Below are 17,205 nucleotides of genomic sequence, written 5' to 3'. Positions count from 1 at the left end.
CTTCTAGGCTCCTCCTAGCCTCCCTTAACAGACAGAGCACTACCCTTGAAGCCATGAAGACCTAGGTTCAAGTCTTTACACATCCAGGCTGTGTGGCCCCTGGGAAAAATTACTTAACCTCTTAGTGCCCCAAACACCTCTCTGATTATAGTTTCAGAGTTGGTGCCTGCTGGCACTGCTTGAAGGAATTTTACCCCTTGGGAGTTGCCTAGACCAGTTACTTTTCCTGTCCTCCTTACTTCGGATGGTTTTGTGATCTCATTGTTCAGTGTGTTCCCTTCATAATTCAACACTTAGGCAGTGCCTAGAATATAGTAAGTGCTTAATAAGTGCTTATTGACTGATGTATTACAACCTATCCATGCATGCCTATCCTGTGAGGCATCCTCACTCATGTCCTCCCATAATATCCCCAGTGGAGGTCCACCCAATGTGTGGGGGTGGGGAGGGGGAGGGTCTTGCTTGTTCTCTCTTGCTAGTAGAATGCAATGAAATGTGTTTGCTGTCCATCCCTTACCTCTCCTCCTTGTGAGACTGGTGGCGTACTCTTCTCTGTGGTCATACATTTTTGGTGACATCCTTTACGTCGCTCCTGTATGGGTCACCTGTAGTATTTGGTAGGTTGTTCAAATCCACTGTGTGTCCCCACCCCCACTCCCTTGCCCTTTGTTCTTGGGTTCTTTGAAGACCACGTTATTCCATGGTTTAAAGCTGTATAGAATCTTTGGATTAATATTATTTTAGAAGTTGAACCTTTGTTTCACAGAGAAGCTCAAGGTTGTACAAAACACCGTATAGTTCCCCAATTTTTCATCTTCTTTCCAGTTTGGCATTGACCTTGAACTTTGCTTATCAGGCTAGTGGTTTGACTCTACACGGATGACCTGAAAATGACATCCACCCAAGTAACTAGATGCTTCCTGTCTTTTAAAGGTGGAAATGTTTCATTTTTGCGCTGTTATTTGGTTCTGTCCAGAGCATCTCAACTCTTTTTTTCAAGGAAGAAGTGAAGATGGAGCCATCAGCCTCTTGAGGCACATTTTCCATCATATTTCTTGTCCTCTTCCCCTAGGCCTGCCTTTACATTGCAATCAAAGTCCATGTCGATTAATTTGGAAGGAATGAGTTTTGAGTGCTCATAGACTGTCTCTATCTCCTCCTCTGTAACATGTTAATATAAGCTACGTTTTGTAAATATTTATGTGCACATTAATATGGAATGACCAAATATCCCACAAAGTGATGTTTCTTTTTAGTACCCGATGAGTTTCTTTGTAGAGTCACATTAGATTATGAGCTCTCCCTTAGATTGTGAAGCTTTCTGAGGGCAGGGACTGTCATTTACCTCATTTTCTATCTTGTATATCCAGCTTTTAGCACAGTTTTCCAGCACATAATTGGTACTTAATAAATGCTTAATAAATAGACTGACAGCGAATTCAGAGACTTCAGAAGTGACATTTAAATTATAAGTCATTCTACTGAACTGTCTCTATTGGGATTCTTATTAGTTTTCCAAACTATTTTGCTATAAACATAGAACAAAAATGCTTCACTGGAAAACTTTTTTTTACAGGAAATTTGTCTCAAGGATGCTGAAGTGGTGCTATGTGGAGGAACAGAAAGCATGAGCCAGGTTCCCTACTGTGTCAGAAACATACGCTTTGGTACCAGGCTTGGAACAGACCTCAAGGTAGGGACCATGCTGGATTTTTGTTATTACTACCATTTGGTTGCTGTGCTTTTGTTTTGACAGGAATTTTTAGGGGGGAAGGGGCAGGGAGGAAGGTGGCAAAGAGGACAATCAGGAGAAATAGGGGAGCTGAATTAATGCAGGAAAGTTATGCCTTTTGTGAATCAGGGACCCTCAGTCCCATCATAACCAAGGATAATAGTAGTTTGTGTCACTTAAAGGTACTCTCTTCACACCATAACTTTAAGTGGCCAGGATCTCACAAAAAGGTTAGGATAAATTTCTTTTTCTCCCGATTGATAAAAATGTAACTAACAAAGTAGTCATTATATTCTGACAAGTTGGTTAGAAAGAAGTTTAACTGTATTTTTCAAATACTGCAGTATAATCCTCTGGTATTATTGGCTATCTTGAAAGGGCTCAAGGCTGAGAAATTTTACACATTTGTGGATGTTTATTTTATGTTTTTCCTAGAATGTTAGAGAACCTAATTTAAATAGTAATGCTACTAAATGTGTTTTTACAAAGTCAGTTTGCTTTTTAACTTTGAGAAGCTGTGAAAACAAGTAAATTTTAAATGAATTGTTGCATATTATTTTTACAAAACCTGCTTTAACATTTTTTTTTTAACTGATGTCTTTGGTAGCTGGAAGACGCCTTGTGGTCATCACTGACTGATCAGCATATTAAAACCCCCATGGCAATTACTGCTGAGAATCTTGCTGTAAAACATAAAATAAGCAGAGAAACCTGTGATAAATATGCTTTGCAGTCACAACAGAGGTGGAAAGCTGGTCAGTGAAATTAACCGATAAAAAAAATCCTGGAATTTCTAACATTTATTGTTTTGAATCAAAATGTTTATAATTATTTAGTGTGAATAATGATGATGATGATTATAAATCTCTTATTTCAAAGTAACATTTTGAGATTTGGGGTTTTCTGTCATAGCTCCTTTTGGGTTGTATTAGCTGATTAGATAAGGGATTTGTTGATCAGTCAATTGAGTTGGGTATTTTTCTTAGCTAGAGGCTTGTTAGCACCATAGATAGTCATGTTTCAGGAGTCCTGTAGGGTTATAGTTCAGGACATACAAAGTATGTCCTCCCCATACAACAGTCCAGTTGTACATAAACAGAGCAACAATATAGTGGTGTCATTATCAAAATGATTGTGAAATAGAAAAAAAAACTTGCCAGCAAGAAAACAAAAGATCATTAAGAATGACGACTTAGGATGTAAGCAAGCTGAAAAGCCTGGGTGAGTCGTGAGTGGCTGGAGAATTCCATCTACAAGATTATGTAGAGTGGTGCTGGAGGAGGAGGTGTCCTGAGTATAAGCCATAGACCTGTCCTCCTGGCTTAACTGAAACTTAAGTTTCATGTTTAGCTAGTGTGCTTCCCCCAAAGAGTTTAAGTTCCTAGAGGGGGAGGGGTCTTGTCTGATTTCTTGTTTTCTCCTTAGTGCCTAGCTACAAGCTGCATATACTTTGAATAAATATTTGTTAAATTCAGTAATAGATTCTCAATCTGGTTCTTTTTGAATGAATGAAGCAAGACAATTTTTCCAATGTAACATCCTTATTTTTAATGGACCAGTTTTTTGTTTATAGTCTTTATTCATAGAGAGACAGTGTGGCAGAGATCATTTAGTCCAGTCCCTTTATTTTACAGTTATGGAAACTGAGGCCCAGAGACATAAAATGACTTACCAAAAGATAAATGAATGAAAAAGTATTTGTGAAGTGTTTGGATGAAAATACAAGTAATAAGTAGTATGTTCAGGAGGCCAGGAATCCTTTCATTTCACATCCAGTGCCTTTTTCATCATACCTAACAGCCTCTCTAGTGAAGTAAGGTCTCCTGAGGTTGAGTCAGAAGCTCTGGATTTGGGTCCTGCCTGACCGTGTCCAAAACACTTAAATGTTCAGAGTTTCTCACATATAAAAGTGAAATAATATTGACATCATCGATCTAATGACTTTTTGAAGAAAGCTCTTTGCAAACCAGAAAGTACTATATAAGTGTGAGTTGCTGGTTTGAGATCCTAGAATTTAGAATCGCAAGTTGACTTTGAAGTTCATCTGGTCCAGCCTCCCCAGTGATTCCAACAGATGGGACCTTTGGATGGTCCAGGGAGGCAGTTCATTATTTAAAGACTCCAAATGGCTAAAACATTTATTAATATGTTAAACTCCTTGTAATTTTTGCCCATTGATCCTTTACTTAGTTACTTTACTTCTGGTTCAACAAAAAAGTTTGGTTTTCCTTGTATATGGTAGCTCTGCAAATATTTGAAGAAAGCTATCATGCCTTAGCTTTCTCCAGGCTAAATATGCTGAATTCCTTTGACCACTCTTCATATGAGGTTTTCAAAACTTCACCATAATAAAGTCATCTTTCTGTACAAATTCAGGTTTTCCAATATCCATCTTCCAAAGAGGCATCCCCAATTAGATGGTCTTCCAAATGAGGTCTAATCAGTAGAGTACATTAAGACTGTTTCCTCTCTTAATTTAGACATGATATTTTTTCTATTAATATAACCTGAAAAATACTTGTGCATTTTTAGTACACATGTAAAATGTTGGTTTATAATAAACTTTGTAAAAAGGATGTACTTTATCACCTTATTCAGTCATGTGAACAGAAGAATATTAGTTGGAGAAGAAAAAGATACCCCAGTAAAACAGTTGCTCTGAAACAAAACTATTTAACTTAAATCAAGCATTTGTTGCTTAAAATGTGTAGTGAGTATAAATGCGTACACATGTGATGATGCACCATCAGATATGTGTGTATATACGTGTATGTATGTATACAAGTATGTTTATATGAACGTGGATGTGCTTATTTATGTGTATATTCAGTGTGTTTGTGTAAACCTATAAGTACATATATATCTGTATATATACATATATGTCCATATGTGTATATACATGTATAGGTATGTATGGAGAAATTTGTATATATAAATTTTATGTCACATGCTTATATAATTTATATCTGTATTACACATAATCACATATAACAATCATATGTATATATGATGTTTATGTATATAAATCACACATGTATAATTATTTATCATATACATTACCTATTAAAAACAACAACATTCTTACTTAAAGACTTAGCACACTACGTACCTAGAGGGACATGTGTATGTATCTGTGTATGTTTATATAAAAAATTTTATATAATCATATACATGCAAGACGTAAATAATAAAAGTATATAATCCTATATGGTATGTTATATAATTTATAATATGATTATATATTTTATATAATTTAGTATATACATAATATATCATTTGTATATCATATATCGTATCTGTACACATGTATCTCCCCATAGGCACATAGCAGTGTACTAGGTCTTTTAAGTATGGGAAGAATGTTGTTGTTTTTAATAGCTTAAGTACCTTAACAGTCTATCATGGAGGTAAATTGATAGAAACTTAGACTTAAGTAGAAGGGAAAGAACGGGCCAGAAATTGTGTAGGGTTTATTCTTTTCTCTTAAGAATAGAGATTTTTTTTCATGTTTTAAAATTTTTATTCTTAAAAGAATTCATTCTGCTGTTTCAGCTCATGATGCTGGCTACTTTAACAATGAAATGGCACCGATTGAAGTGAAAGCAAAGAAAGGAAAAGAGATGATGCAAAAGGACGAGCATCCCCGGCCCCAAACAACGATGGAACAGCTGGCCAAGCTCCCTCCAGTCTTCAAGAAAGACGGAACTGTCACTGCAGGAAATGCTTCGGTGGGTGTTAACTGTAGGACATCCAGCCTAATCTAAAAGCAGTCAGCACAAAGGCAATGTGACTTTGGCACAGCGGTTTTAGGTTATTTAGTTTAGACTAGTGTTTGAACTTTTTAAAGTTTGGGAGGCAGCATAGACTGACGGAAAGAGCAGCAGCACCAGCTCGGGAGTCAGAGGACCTGACTTCAGATTCTGTCTCTGATGCTTACTCCTTAGGTGACCCAGGGGGCCTCAGTTTCCTTATCCGTAAGAAGAAGAAATTGAACTAGATGGTCTCCCAGGGCCTTCCCAGTGCTGTTTCTATAATTCTAGGATCCTGGCAACGTGGCAGCACCCATTGAGGTGCTTGGGTTAGGGATGCCTAAAGCACATAGATTCTGATTTCCAGCTTACTTGATATAGAGTATAGAAACATGCATTGCTCTTTAGAATGAACAATCTCTACCACCATCTGCATCCACTTTGTGCACAGTAGCACCAGTCTCTCCAAACTTGTGCCATAAACTCTTATCTGATCATTTCCAATGATGTTCGTGGAAAGGCCTCGACTTCTTGCCAGATCTCCAAAGGAGAGAAAAACACACTTGGTTTTTTACAGTGTGGTAGACTGTGTTCCACCATAAGGACCAAAATACACTTTACCTTCTAAAAGCAAAACCATCCTTGATCGTCCTCTATGATTTGCCATCTAGTCTGGGCCTTTTCCCAAGGTCCTAAGAATAGATGAACAGTTGTGACTGGCAATTTTTCTATTTTAGCAGGAGTTGTTGGCAAGGCTGGGTCAACATTCTATTAGAGTACAGGATTACCTGAGGCTTAACTATGCTATGGCTTTTGCAATTATTGATTTACCTGGTGGATCTTAGCCATTCCCATTGCCTGGGGGAACTTTCTTGTCGCCCCCTGAGTGCAACCCGGGTTTCTTTGTTTTTGAGTTCTCTTTTGATTCTTGAAGTTTTGTTGAAAGGGAAGAAAATTATTGAGATTATGCCAGATTAAGAACAAAAGGTTCTCTGTATAGTAGAGCATATTAAGGGTACTCAAGGAGAAGACTTTTATCTTTTGCCAGAATTCTAGAACATGACGATTGTTTGCCCATTGTGAGCTCTCTTCTTACCGAATATTGTGTTAGATATTTATTAATGCTTATTAGAATGACCTTTTCAGGGTTTTTCTGCCTAGTATCTTGTAACTTGAGCGTAGCTTTGATTGGGCTCATTCTACCCGTGTAAATGTGGAAAAGGCCAAACATTGGGCACGTCAAAATCTATAGCCTTGGTTTTTGCTGTATAATTGTTGGTTTTTCTGAACTCTTTTGTAATTAAACATTCCTGAAATGAATAGCAGGGACAAAAATTTATTGGCCTTTTCACTTCTTTTTCATTAATTTTTTAATTAACAGGTAAAAATAGCAAAGCACATCCCTTGAAACAAATAAACATAGTAAAACAGAACAAATTCCCACATTGACCATGTTAAAAAAAATGCATGTCTTGTTCTGCATCTTGAGTCCATCACCTTTCTGTCGAGAGGTGGAGGGGAACATGCCTCATCGCTGGCCCCCAAAATCATTGTTGGTCATTATGTTGTTCTGAAGTCTTTAGAACTTTTATTACAAGTCCTCAAGTCTTTAAAACTTGTTTGTGTTTATGGTGTTATTGTATGAATTGCTCTTCTGGTTTGGTCTATTCAGTTTCATCCTGAGTAAACACAAAAATATTAGATACCCAGTAAACCTTTTTATTCTGAATATTTGGAGAATAGGTTGTGCCCCTTAATTAAATAATAATTAAATAATCCTTTTATGTTGAGTGAGGCAGCTTGGCAGAGTGGACAGAATGCTGGCTTTGAGTCAGGAAGGCCTAGGGTCAAATCCTGCCTCTCCTGCATACTGGCTGGGTGGCCCAGTGCCGGTTACTCAGCTTTCCAGTGCCCACAAGCAACTCTCCAGAACTATGGTTATTAAATCACAAATCTGGTTATTAAAAAAGCAAATAAGATTTCTTTGAGTTATCAGGTATACAGATTTTTCCCAAAAGAATCTCAAAATTTTTTAATTCACAAAAATGGTAATGATTTTTTTGCACCTCAGACAATAGGATTCTTACTTATCTTGGGACAGGATTGTCTTGTGGTGCCTAACTCTGAAGGGTTCATGATTTAAAAAAAAAATTTATTCTGAACTTAAATAAAACATATTTCCATAACATAGTAGAATTGAAAAAAAAAGATGATTACACATGAAGCTATAAATCTTTGATTGCTGTTTCTCTTAAATATATAATAAAGTTATTGTGTAATTTTCTTCCCTCCTCCCTCTCCTTCAATATAGCAGTTTTATTCTGATGCCTGTAGGCTGCCAATAGACACAAATATGTATGTGTATATACACACACACATACATATACATATATATGTAAAATCATTCTATACATGCTTCTTTTTATCAGTTCTTTCTCAGGATGCAGATAGTGTCTTCCCTTCCTTCGTATGTGCTTTGTAATTAATTTGGGTATTTCTAATAGTCAAAATGACTTATGCCTTCAAAGATATTCTTAAAACCCTATTACCGTTACTGTATACAGTGTTCTCTTGGTTCTGCTCATTTCGCTCTTCATTATTTCCTGCGTGTCTTTCCTTGTTTTTCCAAGGTCATCAAGCTCACCATTCTTTATAGCATAATAGTATTCCATCACAATTCTACAGCACAACTTATTCAGCAGTTCCCCATCTGACAGGCATCTCCTCAGTTTCCAGTTCTTTGCCCCCACAAAGAGAGCTGATATAAATATTTTAGAACATATACCTTCTTTTCTTTTTCTTCTGATCATCTTTGAAAAGAGACCTAATAGCGGCATTGCTGAGTCAAGGGTTCGTGATTTTTTAAAAAGATACACAAATCACAGGATTGTAAACTTGGAAGGGTCCTCGGAGGTCATGTTGTCCAACTGGCCTCATTTTATAGATGAGAAAAAAGCTGAAGCCCGAAGAGATGAAATTTCTTCCTCGAGGTTACCCAGGTGGCAGAGTTAGGATTCAGACCCATGACTCCAAATCAGTCACTCTTTCCGCCACCCCTTTGAGAGAGGTAGGTAGACCAGAGAGTGTTTGTCTCTGTGGTAGAGGTGGGAGAGCAACAGCACAGGAGTATTACGGCTTTGAACCAAGCTTATTTAGAAAAAATAAGAATTTGGAAAAGGAACTGGCTGGAAACTTGGGCAGCAAGCAGATAAAACATAATTAATAACTAGTAAGTAAAACATAATACATAATTAGTAAGCCTGACACCAAGCCACCCCTCAGTGAAAATGTTTCCTGTCTTCATTTCAGGAAATACAGCAAAATGTAAACTGATATAGGGGGCAGCTAGGTGGCTCAGGAGATAGGGCCGTGGAGCCAGGAAGACCGAGTTCAAATCCAGGTTCAAACGCTCATTAGCTTTGTGACCTGGGCATTTCACCCTGTTTGCCTCAGTTTCTTATCTGTAAAATGAGCTGAGAAGGAAATGAGAAACTGCTCCAGGATCTTTGCTGAGAAAACCCCAAATGCAGTCACACAGAGTAGGACACAACCGTTCAACGACAACAAAAGTGGTATAGTCCAATTCATCCTTCACATTATCATTAAATTCCTGATTGATTTTTTAAAGTTTTGGGTTCCAAATTCTCCCTCCCCCACCTATTGATAAGGCAAGCCATATAATACCCACCCTACATACACATTTCTATAAACTGTCACAAAATTCTAACTGCCAGTTACTGGTCATCTCTAGGCACCGGATGCCCTTCCTCCTTGGACTCTGATGCCAGCATTCTTGTGTAATAGGGATTAGTAAGGTGCTTACTATTCTCTGTGCCCATCAGACAGGGCTTGGCACCCTCTCCTAGTTACGGTTTCCCCAGGCAAGCTGCCCTTCAAAATTCTCCCTCTTTCGCTTTGGCACATCTCAGATCACAGCACTGATTTTTCTGTATCATTTTCATTCATTTTCACCATCCCTGCTGTCATTACCTTTGCTCAGGCACAGGCCTGTCTGGATTATTATAATGTCCGCTTAACATGCTGCTTTTCCTTTCAAGGGAGTGTCTGATGGAGCTGGAGCAGTGATCATAGCCAGTGAAGATGCTGTGAAAAAGCATAGCCTGACCCCGCTGGCCAGGATTGTGAGCTACTTTGTATCCGGGTGTGATCCCAATATCATGGGCATTGGTAAGTTACCCTAAAAACAAAGTGCCCGCTTCAATTGATTTGGATGGATTTTTACAGTAATCACTCTGGCAGTTTTATCCTGATGCCCCTGGGCAACTCCAGGTCCATTATGTAGACGTATTAATAAGTTCTAAAGGGACAGGTCATCAGCTGCTCAACCAGTAGAAATTTATTGAGCAATTTACTACGCGCCCAACACTGTTCTCTATTAACTGTAAGAATAACCACCCCACCAAAAAAATATACATAGTCCCTTCTCTCAAGAAGCTTATAATCTAACTGGGGAGATGGCCAATTCCCAAGTCCGACAGTCCAAGACTGGTGTTCCTCCCACTGGACCATGATGCCCCCTGCAGGTGTGTGTGGGGGGCATGGAAGTAGGGTCCTGGTTCTTCAAGTTCAACGTGATTTATCATAGACTGACACAGAGAGCAAAGATGTCACAATGAGAAAAGAAGGTTAACTTACCATCCTTCTGGTCCAGGCTGTCTCAAAGTCTGAGGGCCTGGTTGTTTAAACAAGAGTGATCAGACATTACTGTGAAGGAATTGCTTTCTCTTCCTGGGCTTGCATAGAGCAACAAAAGCGGGTCTTTCATAGCCTCCAACTTCTCCTCACCCAGCCTTGTCCACCAGCTCTGCAGTGTCAGCGCCAGTGTATGATTAAATAGTTTAACAAGGGAAACTCCTGTATTTTAGGGGCAGCTAGGCAGCACAGTGAATGGAGCTCTGGGCTTGGAGCCAGGAAGACCTGAGTTCAAATCCAGCCTTAGACACTTCCTAGCTATTTGTGACCCTGGGCAAGTCACTTAATTTCTGTTTGCCTCAGTTTCCTGATCTGTAAAATGGGGGATACTAATAGCGCCCACCTCCCATCGTTGTTGTAAGCATTAAATGAGATAAAAACTGTAAAGCTCTTTACCTAGGGCCTGTCACATAGTAAACACTGCGTAAATGATTTGTTGTTCTGACTCTTCCCTTGGGGTTTTCTTGGCAAAGATACTGGAGTGGTTTGCTCTTTCCTCCTCCAGTTCATTTTGCAGATGAGAGACTAAGGCAAACAGGATTAAGTGACTCACACCGCTAGTAAGTATCTGAGGCCAGATTTGAGCTCAGGAAGATGAATCCCCCTGACTCCAGGCCCAGCACTCTCCTAGCTGCCCCTATATAAATGTTAGCTACTACTACTACTACTATTATAATTATAATAATTATTATTATTTTGAGGGGGAATAAGCAGAGAAACAGGCTCTCTGTTCATCAGGTACTTCCCTGCACCTGGATACATAGCATAAGAGTCTTGTTTGCAATTATCATAATGCCAGGAGGCAGACGTAAGAAGGAAGGGCACTCCATTCGTGATAAACAGCCAGTGAAGAGACCCACAGTCAGGAAGGAGGTGGAGTATCTTGTTGGAACAGAAAGGGGGCCAGTGCCACTGGATTGCAGAATACCTGGAGCATGTGTTAAGGTGTAAGAAAACTGGAAAGAAGGAAGGAGAGGGGGTAGGTTATGAAAGACTTTGAGTGCCAGACAGAGGATCTTATATTTGATCTTGGAAGTGATAGAGGAAGAAATGCTTTCATTAACTAGCGACGCCTCCAAAAACTCAGCCTGTTCACCATAATCCATGTCTTTTGATCTAGTTCAGACCCCTTGTCTACTGTAACTCACATTTATTGTCCCATACTTCCTCTCAACTCTAGAGCAGTGGATTCACTATCTAAATGACTGTACTAAGTCCTGCTGCTAAGTCTAAATCTCCGAGGGCTTCATACCGTGTTGTACAGGCATTAACATTCATAATGATCAGCCTGAGTCATCCAGAAAAGGTTAGATTCTGTTCAGGATACTCTCCTAAGGCGGGTGAGCATGTTCTATATTTTAGATAGATTTTGATGGAAAATGGCTAAAATTAAATTTTAAACTTGAAAACCTTTAACTAACTTCACTCGTTTAGAACATTGATAACTGAACATGCCAGCTGTGCAAGGTAACTGACCCATTACATGACTATAAGAACCATGCCTTTCTATGCTTGGAAAGGAGTCCAGAATCTTTCATTGGATCTTTTATCAAGTCATCTCCTGAACAGAGTTAGAGAATCAAGTCGATATGGTTTAATAGACTAGTCTAGGCAACATTCGGGAAGTTTTGTCTGAGAAGTGAAGTAAGCCTGTTGTTCCAGCTAGGTGTCACGGTGGAAAGAATGCTGTGCCAGGTCTGTGTCAGGAAAACTTAATCTTCCTGAGTTCACATCTGGCCTCAGACACTTACTAGCTGTGTGACCCTAGGCAAGTCTCTTCACCCTGTTTGCCTCGGTTTGTTCATCTGTAAAATGAGCTGGAGAAGGAACTGGCAAACCACTCCAGCATCTTCACCAAGAAAAGCTCAAATGGGGTCATGAAGAGTCGGTCATGGCTGAATGACTGAACAGCAACAGGGCTTCTCCCAAACTTGAGAACTTCAATGTTGTCTTTTTAGTCATAGGATAATAGATTTAGAGACAGAAGGGATTTATTAGGGGCCATCAAGTCCAACCCCCTCACTTTACAGATGAGGAAGCTGAGGCATAGAAAGGCTAACTCACCGCTGTTCTATACCGTGTCTTGCTCTATTAGATTTCCATATTTCTAAAAATGCTTTGCTAACAGTTCCTATTGTGAACCATAAAACTAATTTTTTAGTATTTAATGGTTGTTTGGGCATTTACTTTATTTCCAGTTCTTTGCTATCAGGAAAATTGCTACTAGAAATATTTTGGTGTATGTGAGATTGTAATTGTAAATTGGCATTTCTACTCAGTTTTTTTTTCTCATGACCCCAGGTCTTAGAATTCTCGCCCCTTATTACATTAGAATGCATGACCATTGTATGTCCATCCTCTACCAAAGTGCTTCTTTCATACCTCCTGTCGGTGGGGTGGGGATGCTGGCTTTTCAACATTTATGCCGAGGTAGCCTGGGCCCTGGCAGGTGGAGAGGCTTCAGAGCTTTCTGTTATCTGAGAACCGGCCGAGCTCAGTTCAAAGAATCATATCACAAGGCAGGCAGGAAGCAGATGAATTTTTTGCCCGTGGCAACTCCGACCCTCTACTAAAGCACACAAGTGCTGTGAGCTGCATGGAGAGCAGAGGGTTCTGCTGATGGGTCACAAATCCTTGAAGTCAGTTATGCGGTTACTGATAGAATGTGTGATGGGGTATATGGAGTGTTCCAGGAGAACTAGCACCTCTGGTGTGAAGGTTTGATGAGTCCTTTTCAGGGCTGCTCATCCACCTTTGGTCTCTACCTTTCACCCGGCTCTCACCTGTGGCATGCGCAGCGGCTACACCCCTGTAAACCATCTGGCAGGCAGACTAAGCCAGGTTGAGAGTAACTGACAGGCCTCAAACCTGTCAGTAAGTTGGGGGGGGGTGTCCCCCTAACTCCCAGGCATGTGAAGACGTCCCTCAGTGGGATGGCCAGATGAGAACAGTTTGTTCCAATAGCCATGAAGGTGGCTGAAGGAGCATTTATACCTTAGACATCTAAGACACCAGGGTCATCCATTGCATACCTGCCCATCACCAGCTGGACTTTTGTCCTGTCAGTGGACTTCAGTGACCCTGGAAGAAAGAGCGAAGCTGACGACTTTGTGCAGCTCTGCCTACTTAAACCCTGTTCATCCAGGAGTCAAGATATCACCCACGATGTCATTGGTCCTCTTCAAAAACAGGACAAACAAAAACAGTGATCATGGAGGTAGACCCAGCCACAAGCATGTTATTATCCTAATTCCTTAATTGATGATTGATTCGTCTTGTTTAAATTCTCAAAGATGCAGTTAGATGGTGCAGCAGATGGAGCGCTGGGCCTGAAGTCAGGAAAGCCTGATTTCAAATCCAGCCTCAGACACTCACTAGCTCTGTGACTCTGGGCATTTGCCTCCATTTGTGACCTCCATTTGCCTCAGTTTCCTCAAGGATGAAATGAGGATTTGTAAAATGCTTACAACACATAGTAGGTGCTTAATAATTGCTTGTTCCCTTCCCTGTCCTTTCCATGTAAAGTTTCTCCATTATTTCTAGCATCTTTTCCACAAGGCACCTCATAGTTTTTTTCCATAGCCAGTTGTAGTTAATTTAACATTGACCTTCACATTAAGAGAGGCTGCTGCCTCTGCTGCTGTTACCCTCCTTGTGCCCAAGTGTGACTGAGAACACATCGCTGCAGTCTTTGCCGTACTGGGTTTGCCCTTGCCTGATACAAGCATAGTTCAGGAAGCTTTAGCAGAGTAAAGAGCATGAAACACTTGTTTACTACCATCCCCTCGTCTTCAGTTCTGTACCGTAGTGATGACATCCTAGACAGCCTTGCTACTGGGGTCAAGTTTTCTATTTCACAAATTTAAAGCATTTAAAACCCTTCTCCCCTGGCCTCATCCTACCTTTCCAGCCTTCTTTCTCCCCTTCCTCCCTCCACATACTCTACCATCCATCTACATTGGACTCCTTGCAGTTTCTTAAATGTCCCCTGTCTCCATGCCTGTCCCTCATACCTGGAATGCCCTCTCTCCTTGCTGCCACCCCCTGGCTTCCTTCAGCTCCAATCCCATCTTTTGCACATGGAGGCCTTGCCCAATCTAGTCCTCCCTCTGCTAGTCTTCCCCTTTCTGATTACTTTACTCTGTCTATATCTGGTACGTATCTAGTTATGCCCTTCCTGAGGGCAGGGTCTATTTTCTTGCTTCTCTTGGTATTCCTAGCACTTAGCTCAGTGCCTTGCACATAGTAATTGCTTTAAAAAAATGCTTAATCACAAGTTGACTGACTCAGTCAACGGTGTGCTGAAGGATGTGGGGCGATTATAGAATCCCAAAATCTGAGTTGGAAGGGACCCAATGTTATCTAGTCCAGCCTATATTAGAACAAATTAATCATTCTGTTAGGACATTAGCTTCTCTGCTCAGGAAAAGGAGATATTTTGTGGTGCGTAGATCGCTGATATATTTTTTTTTAATTCTTATAGGTCCTGTTCCTGCCATCAGTGGAGCACTAAAAAAGTCTGGGCTGAGCCTGAAAGACATGGACTTGGTCGAAGTAAGCATCCTGCCTTTTACCGTATGAATGAGGGACCCATGACCATGGCCCAGGGGCTTTCTTCACCTCAGTACTTTCTTCTGTATTGGCACAAATAGCACTTTAAAGTTTGCAAAGTAGTACTGCTAGCATTCAAAAATGTGTCCCAAGTCTTCCCATCCAGCTCAAAGCAGACCTTTATTTGCATGTCTGTTGCCTGAGGACCCAGCTCGTTGCCAGGTTATCTGCAAGGCTGTGGGATTGTTTTATTATTACACTCTCTTGAAGACTGTCTGCAAAGTTAGAAAGAGGTTGCAGTTTGCATTGGTGGAAAGAATACCCACATGAATGAAATTATAGATCCTTAAAATATTGTAGTGTTAGAGTTCTTTATACTTGGTTTATTAGTCTGTATGCCAGCATGTAAATAAGGAAAAATGGGTTTGAATCCATTTTACAGGTGAAGTGAGAGGATACGTACAGCTAAAGTAACCTGCCCACTAGAGCAAAAGCTCTCTGAGTCCAGGGACTCTCTTTTGCCTCTTTCTGTATCCCAGAGCTTAGCACAGTGCCTGGCACATAGTAGGCACTTAATAAATATTTATTGATTAATTGATTGACTTCAGGTCCTTCAGTAGGTAGGTGCTAGGGTCAACCATAGAACTCAAGCTTCTTTGCACCCTGTTCATATAATCTGTCCACTAGACTAGACCATATGGTCATTAATCAATCTGGTAACTGTTTCAATTAAGGACTATAGAAGGGAATAAGCATTTACTAAGTGCCTGCCATATACCAGGCACTGTGCTAAGCAATTCACAAAATATCTCATTTGATCTTCTCAACAACCCTGAAAGGTCAGCGCTATTATGATCCTCTTTTTCCAGTTGGGGAAACTGAGGCAGACAGAAATTAAGTGACTGGGCCAGGGTCACACAGCTAGTGAGTGCCTGAGGCTAGATTTGAACCTAGGTCTTCATGACTCCAGGCCCAGCAGTTTAGCTACCCTAATACCTAGAGATTTATATAACCCAAATCAAGTGATATCTACTGGTTCTACTTTGAGTGATGAGGTCATGTTTTCATTTAAATTTATGGATTTGGAGACTTAAACTTCTGTAGTTAAAATCTCTATGGGGCTATTTGTAATCCTGCTGACCTCCATTTGAGGATCAGAGAACTTCATAAATTTATAGTACCATACAGATCAAGGGTGATTAGGAAGCCAAACTCAGATTATATGTCCTGGAGGACAAAAAGTGAAACCTCTTCCTCCTCTCCAGTAGAGAGGTGGGGGACGGAGACTGCAGGTGTGAGCTGTTGTGTACGGTGTCAAGTGTAGTTCTGATAACAGTTTTACTTAACTCTTGTTCTTTTTAGCAAAGGAGAATAGAGGCAGCATGGTATATTGGGAAATTAGTCTGATTTAAAAAACAAGCATCAATAAAAAATAAAAGGTCAAAGTTTAGAAACATGTACATTTCTGTCCACTGCAACCCAGTTCACTGGAAAATATTAGGGGGCTGAGTGCATGCTGGTCCAGCTTGGGAGTTGTTCTGTGTCCTATTTTCTGACAATTCTGTGAGGAATCTCCATACCGAGGGGGAAATAGAAAGGAAGGGTACCCTCAGGGTACTCTGTTTATACACATGATTTCCATCGGCATGAGTATAGCCATGTAGATCCATTGATTGACTCACCTCAGATACCATGGTTCATCCCAGAACCTTTCCCCACTCCTAAGGAGGCTTGCCACTAAAAGCCTCTACTTCCTTCGTGGAACTTAATCCCCATTTTGTAGGGAGGAGAATTAATAAAATCAATCCATTAACAGATGTATTGTTATTAATAATAATAACTGACATTTATTAAGCACATACTGTGTGCTAAGCATTTTGTAAATATTACCTCATTTGATACCTGCAACAACTTTGGGAAGAAAGTAGTATTATTATTAACCACATTTTAGAGTTGAGGAAACTAAAGTAAACGGGTTAGATGACTTCCCAAGGTCACACACATAGTGAGCTTCTGAGGCTAGATTTGAACTCGGGTCTTGATCCCAGGCCCACTGCACTATTTACTGTGCCACCCAGCTGCCTAGTTTATTAGACACCTGCCATGTTGCCAGGCCTCGTGCTAGGTGTAGCAACTCAGAAAACCCGCAGGTGTTTATTTGCCTACCTTCTTGTTGGTGCACAGTTGTAAACATACTGCCTTGAGACGATGACCTTGGGATTCTAGATAATAACCTTGGCCTGTGGGGGGAAGAAGAGTGGCGGGGTATGCTTAAAGATTGGCAGCTAGGCGTGTAGCTCTGTGTTCTCACATCAGGATAGCAGGGCTCCAGGGCACAGTCTTTAAAAATAATTATTGTGTTCCCTCCCAAGCCTTTTGTTCTCAGGCTGGCTGTCCCTAGTTCCTTCACTAATCCACATGTGACAGACTTTCTGGTTCCCTGCTATTCCTGGTGTCTTC

General features: G+C 40.3%; 1 protein-coding gene across 1 annotated transcript in view; it reads left to right on the top strand.

Annotated features, from left to right (window-relative positions):
* Positions 1–17,205, top strand: part of ACAA2 (acetyl-CoA acyltransferase 2) — a 33,267-nt gene that overhangs the window by 10,522 nt on the left and 5,540 nt on the right. Inside the window, exons 4-8 of the mRNA XM_036765333.1 lie at positions 1,577–1,693; positions 2,340–2,487; positions 5,285–5,460; positions 9,540–9,669; positions 14,678–14,748. Of these exons, the coding sequence (XP_036621228.1) occupies positions 1,577–1,693; positions 2,340–2,487; positions 5,285–5,460; positions 9,540–9,669; positions 14,678–14,748 (642 nt within the window). The remainder of the gene's footprint in view (positions 1–1,576; positions 1,694–2,339; positions 2,488–5,284; positions 5,461–9,539; positions 9,670–14,677; positions 14,749–17,205) is intronic.

Source organism: Trichosurus vulpecula, chromosome 1 (assembly GCF_011100635.1).
Source record: "Trichosurus vulpecula isolate mTriVul1 chromosome 1, mTriVul1.pri, whole genome shotgun sequence".
In the NCBI taxonomy this organism is placed as follows: domain Eukaryota; kingdom Metazoa; phylum Chordata; class Mammalia; order Diprotodontia; family Phalangeridae; genus Trichosurus; species Trichosurus vulpecula.
Note: the sequence above shows the minus strand (reverse complement) of the source record. Positions and strands in the feature narration are given on the sequence as shown.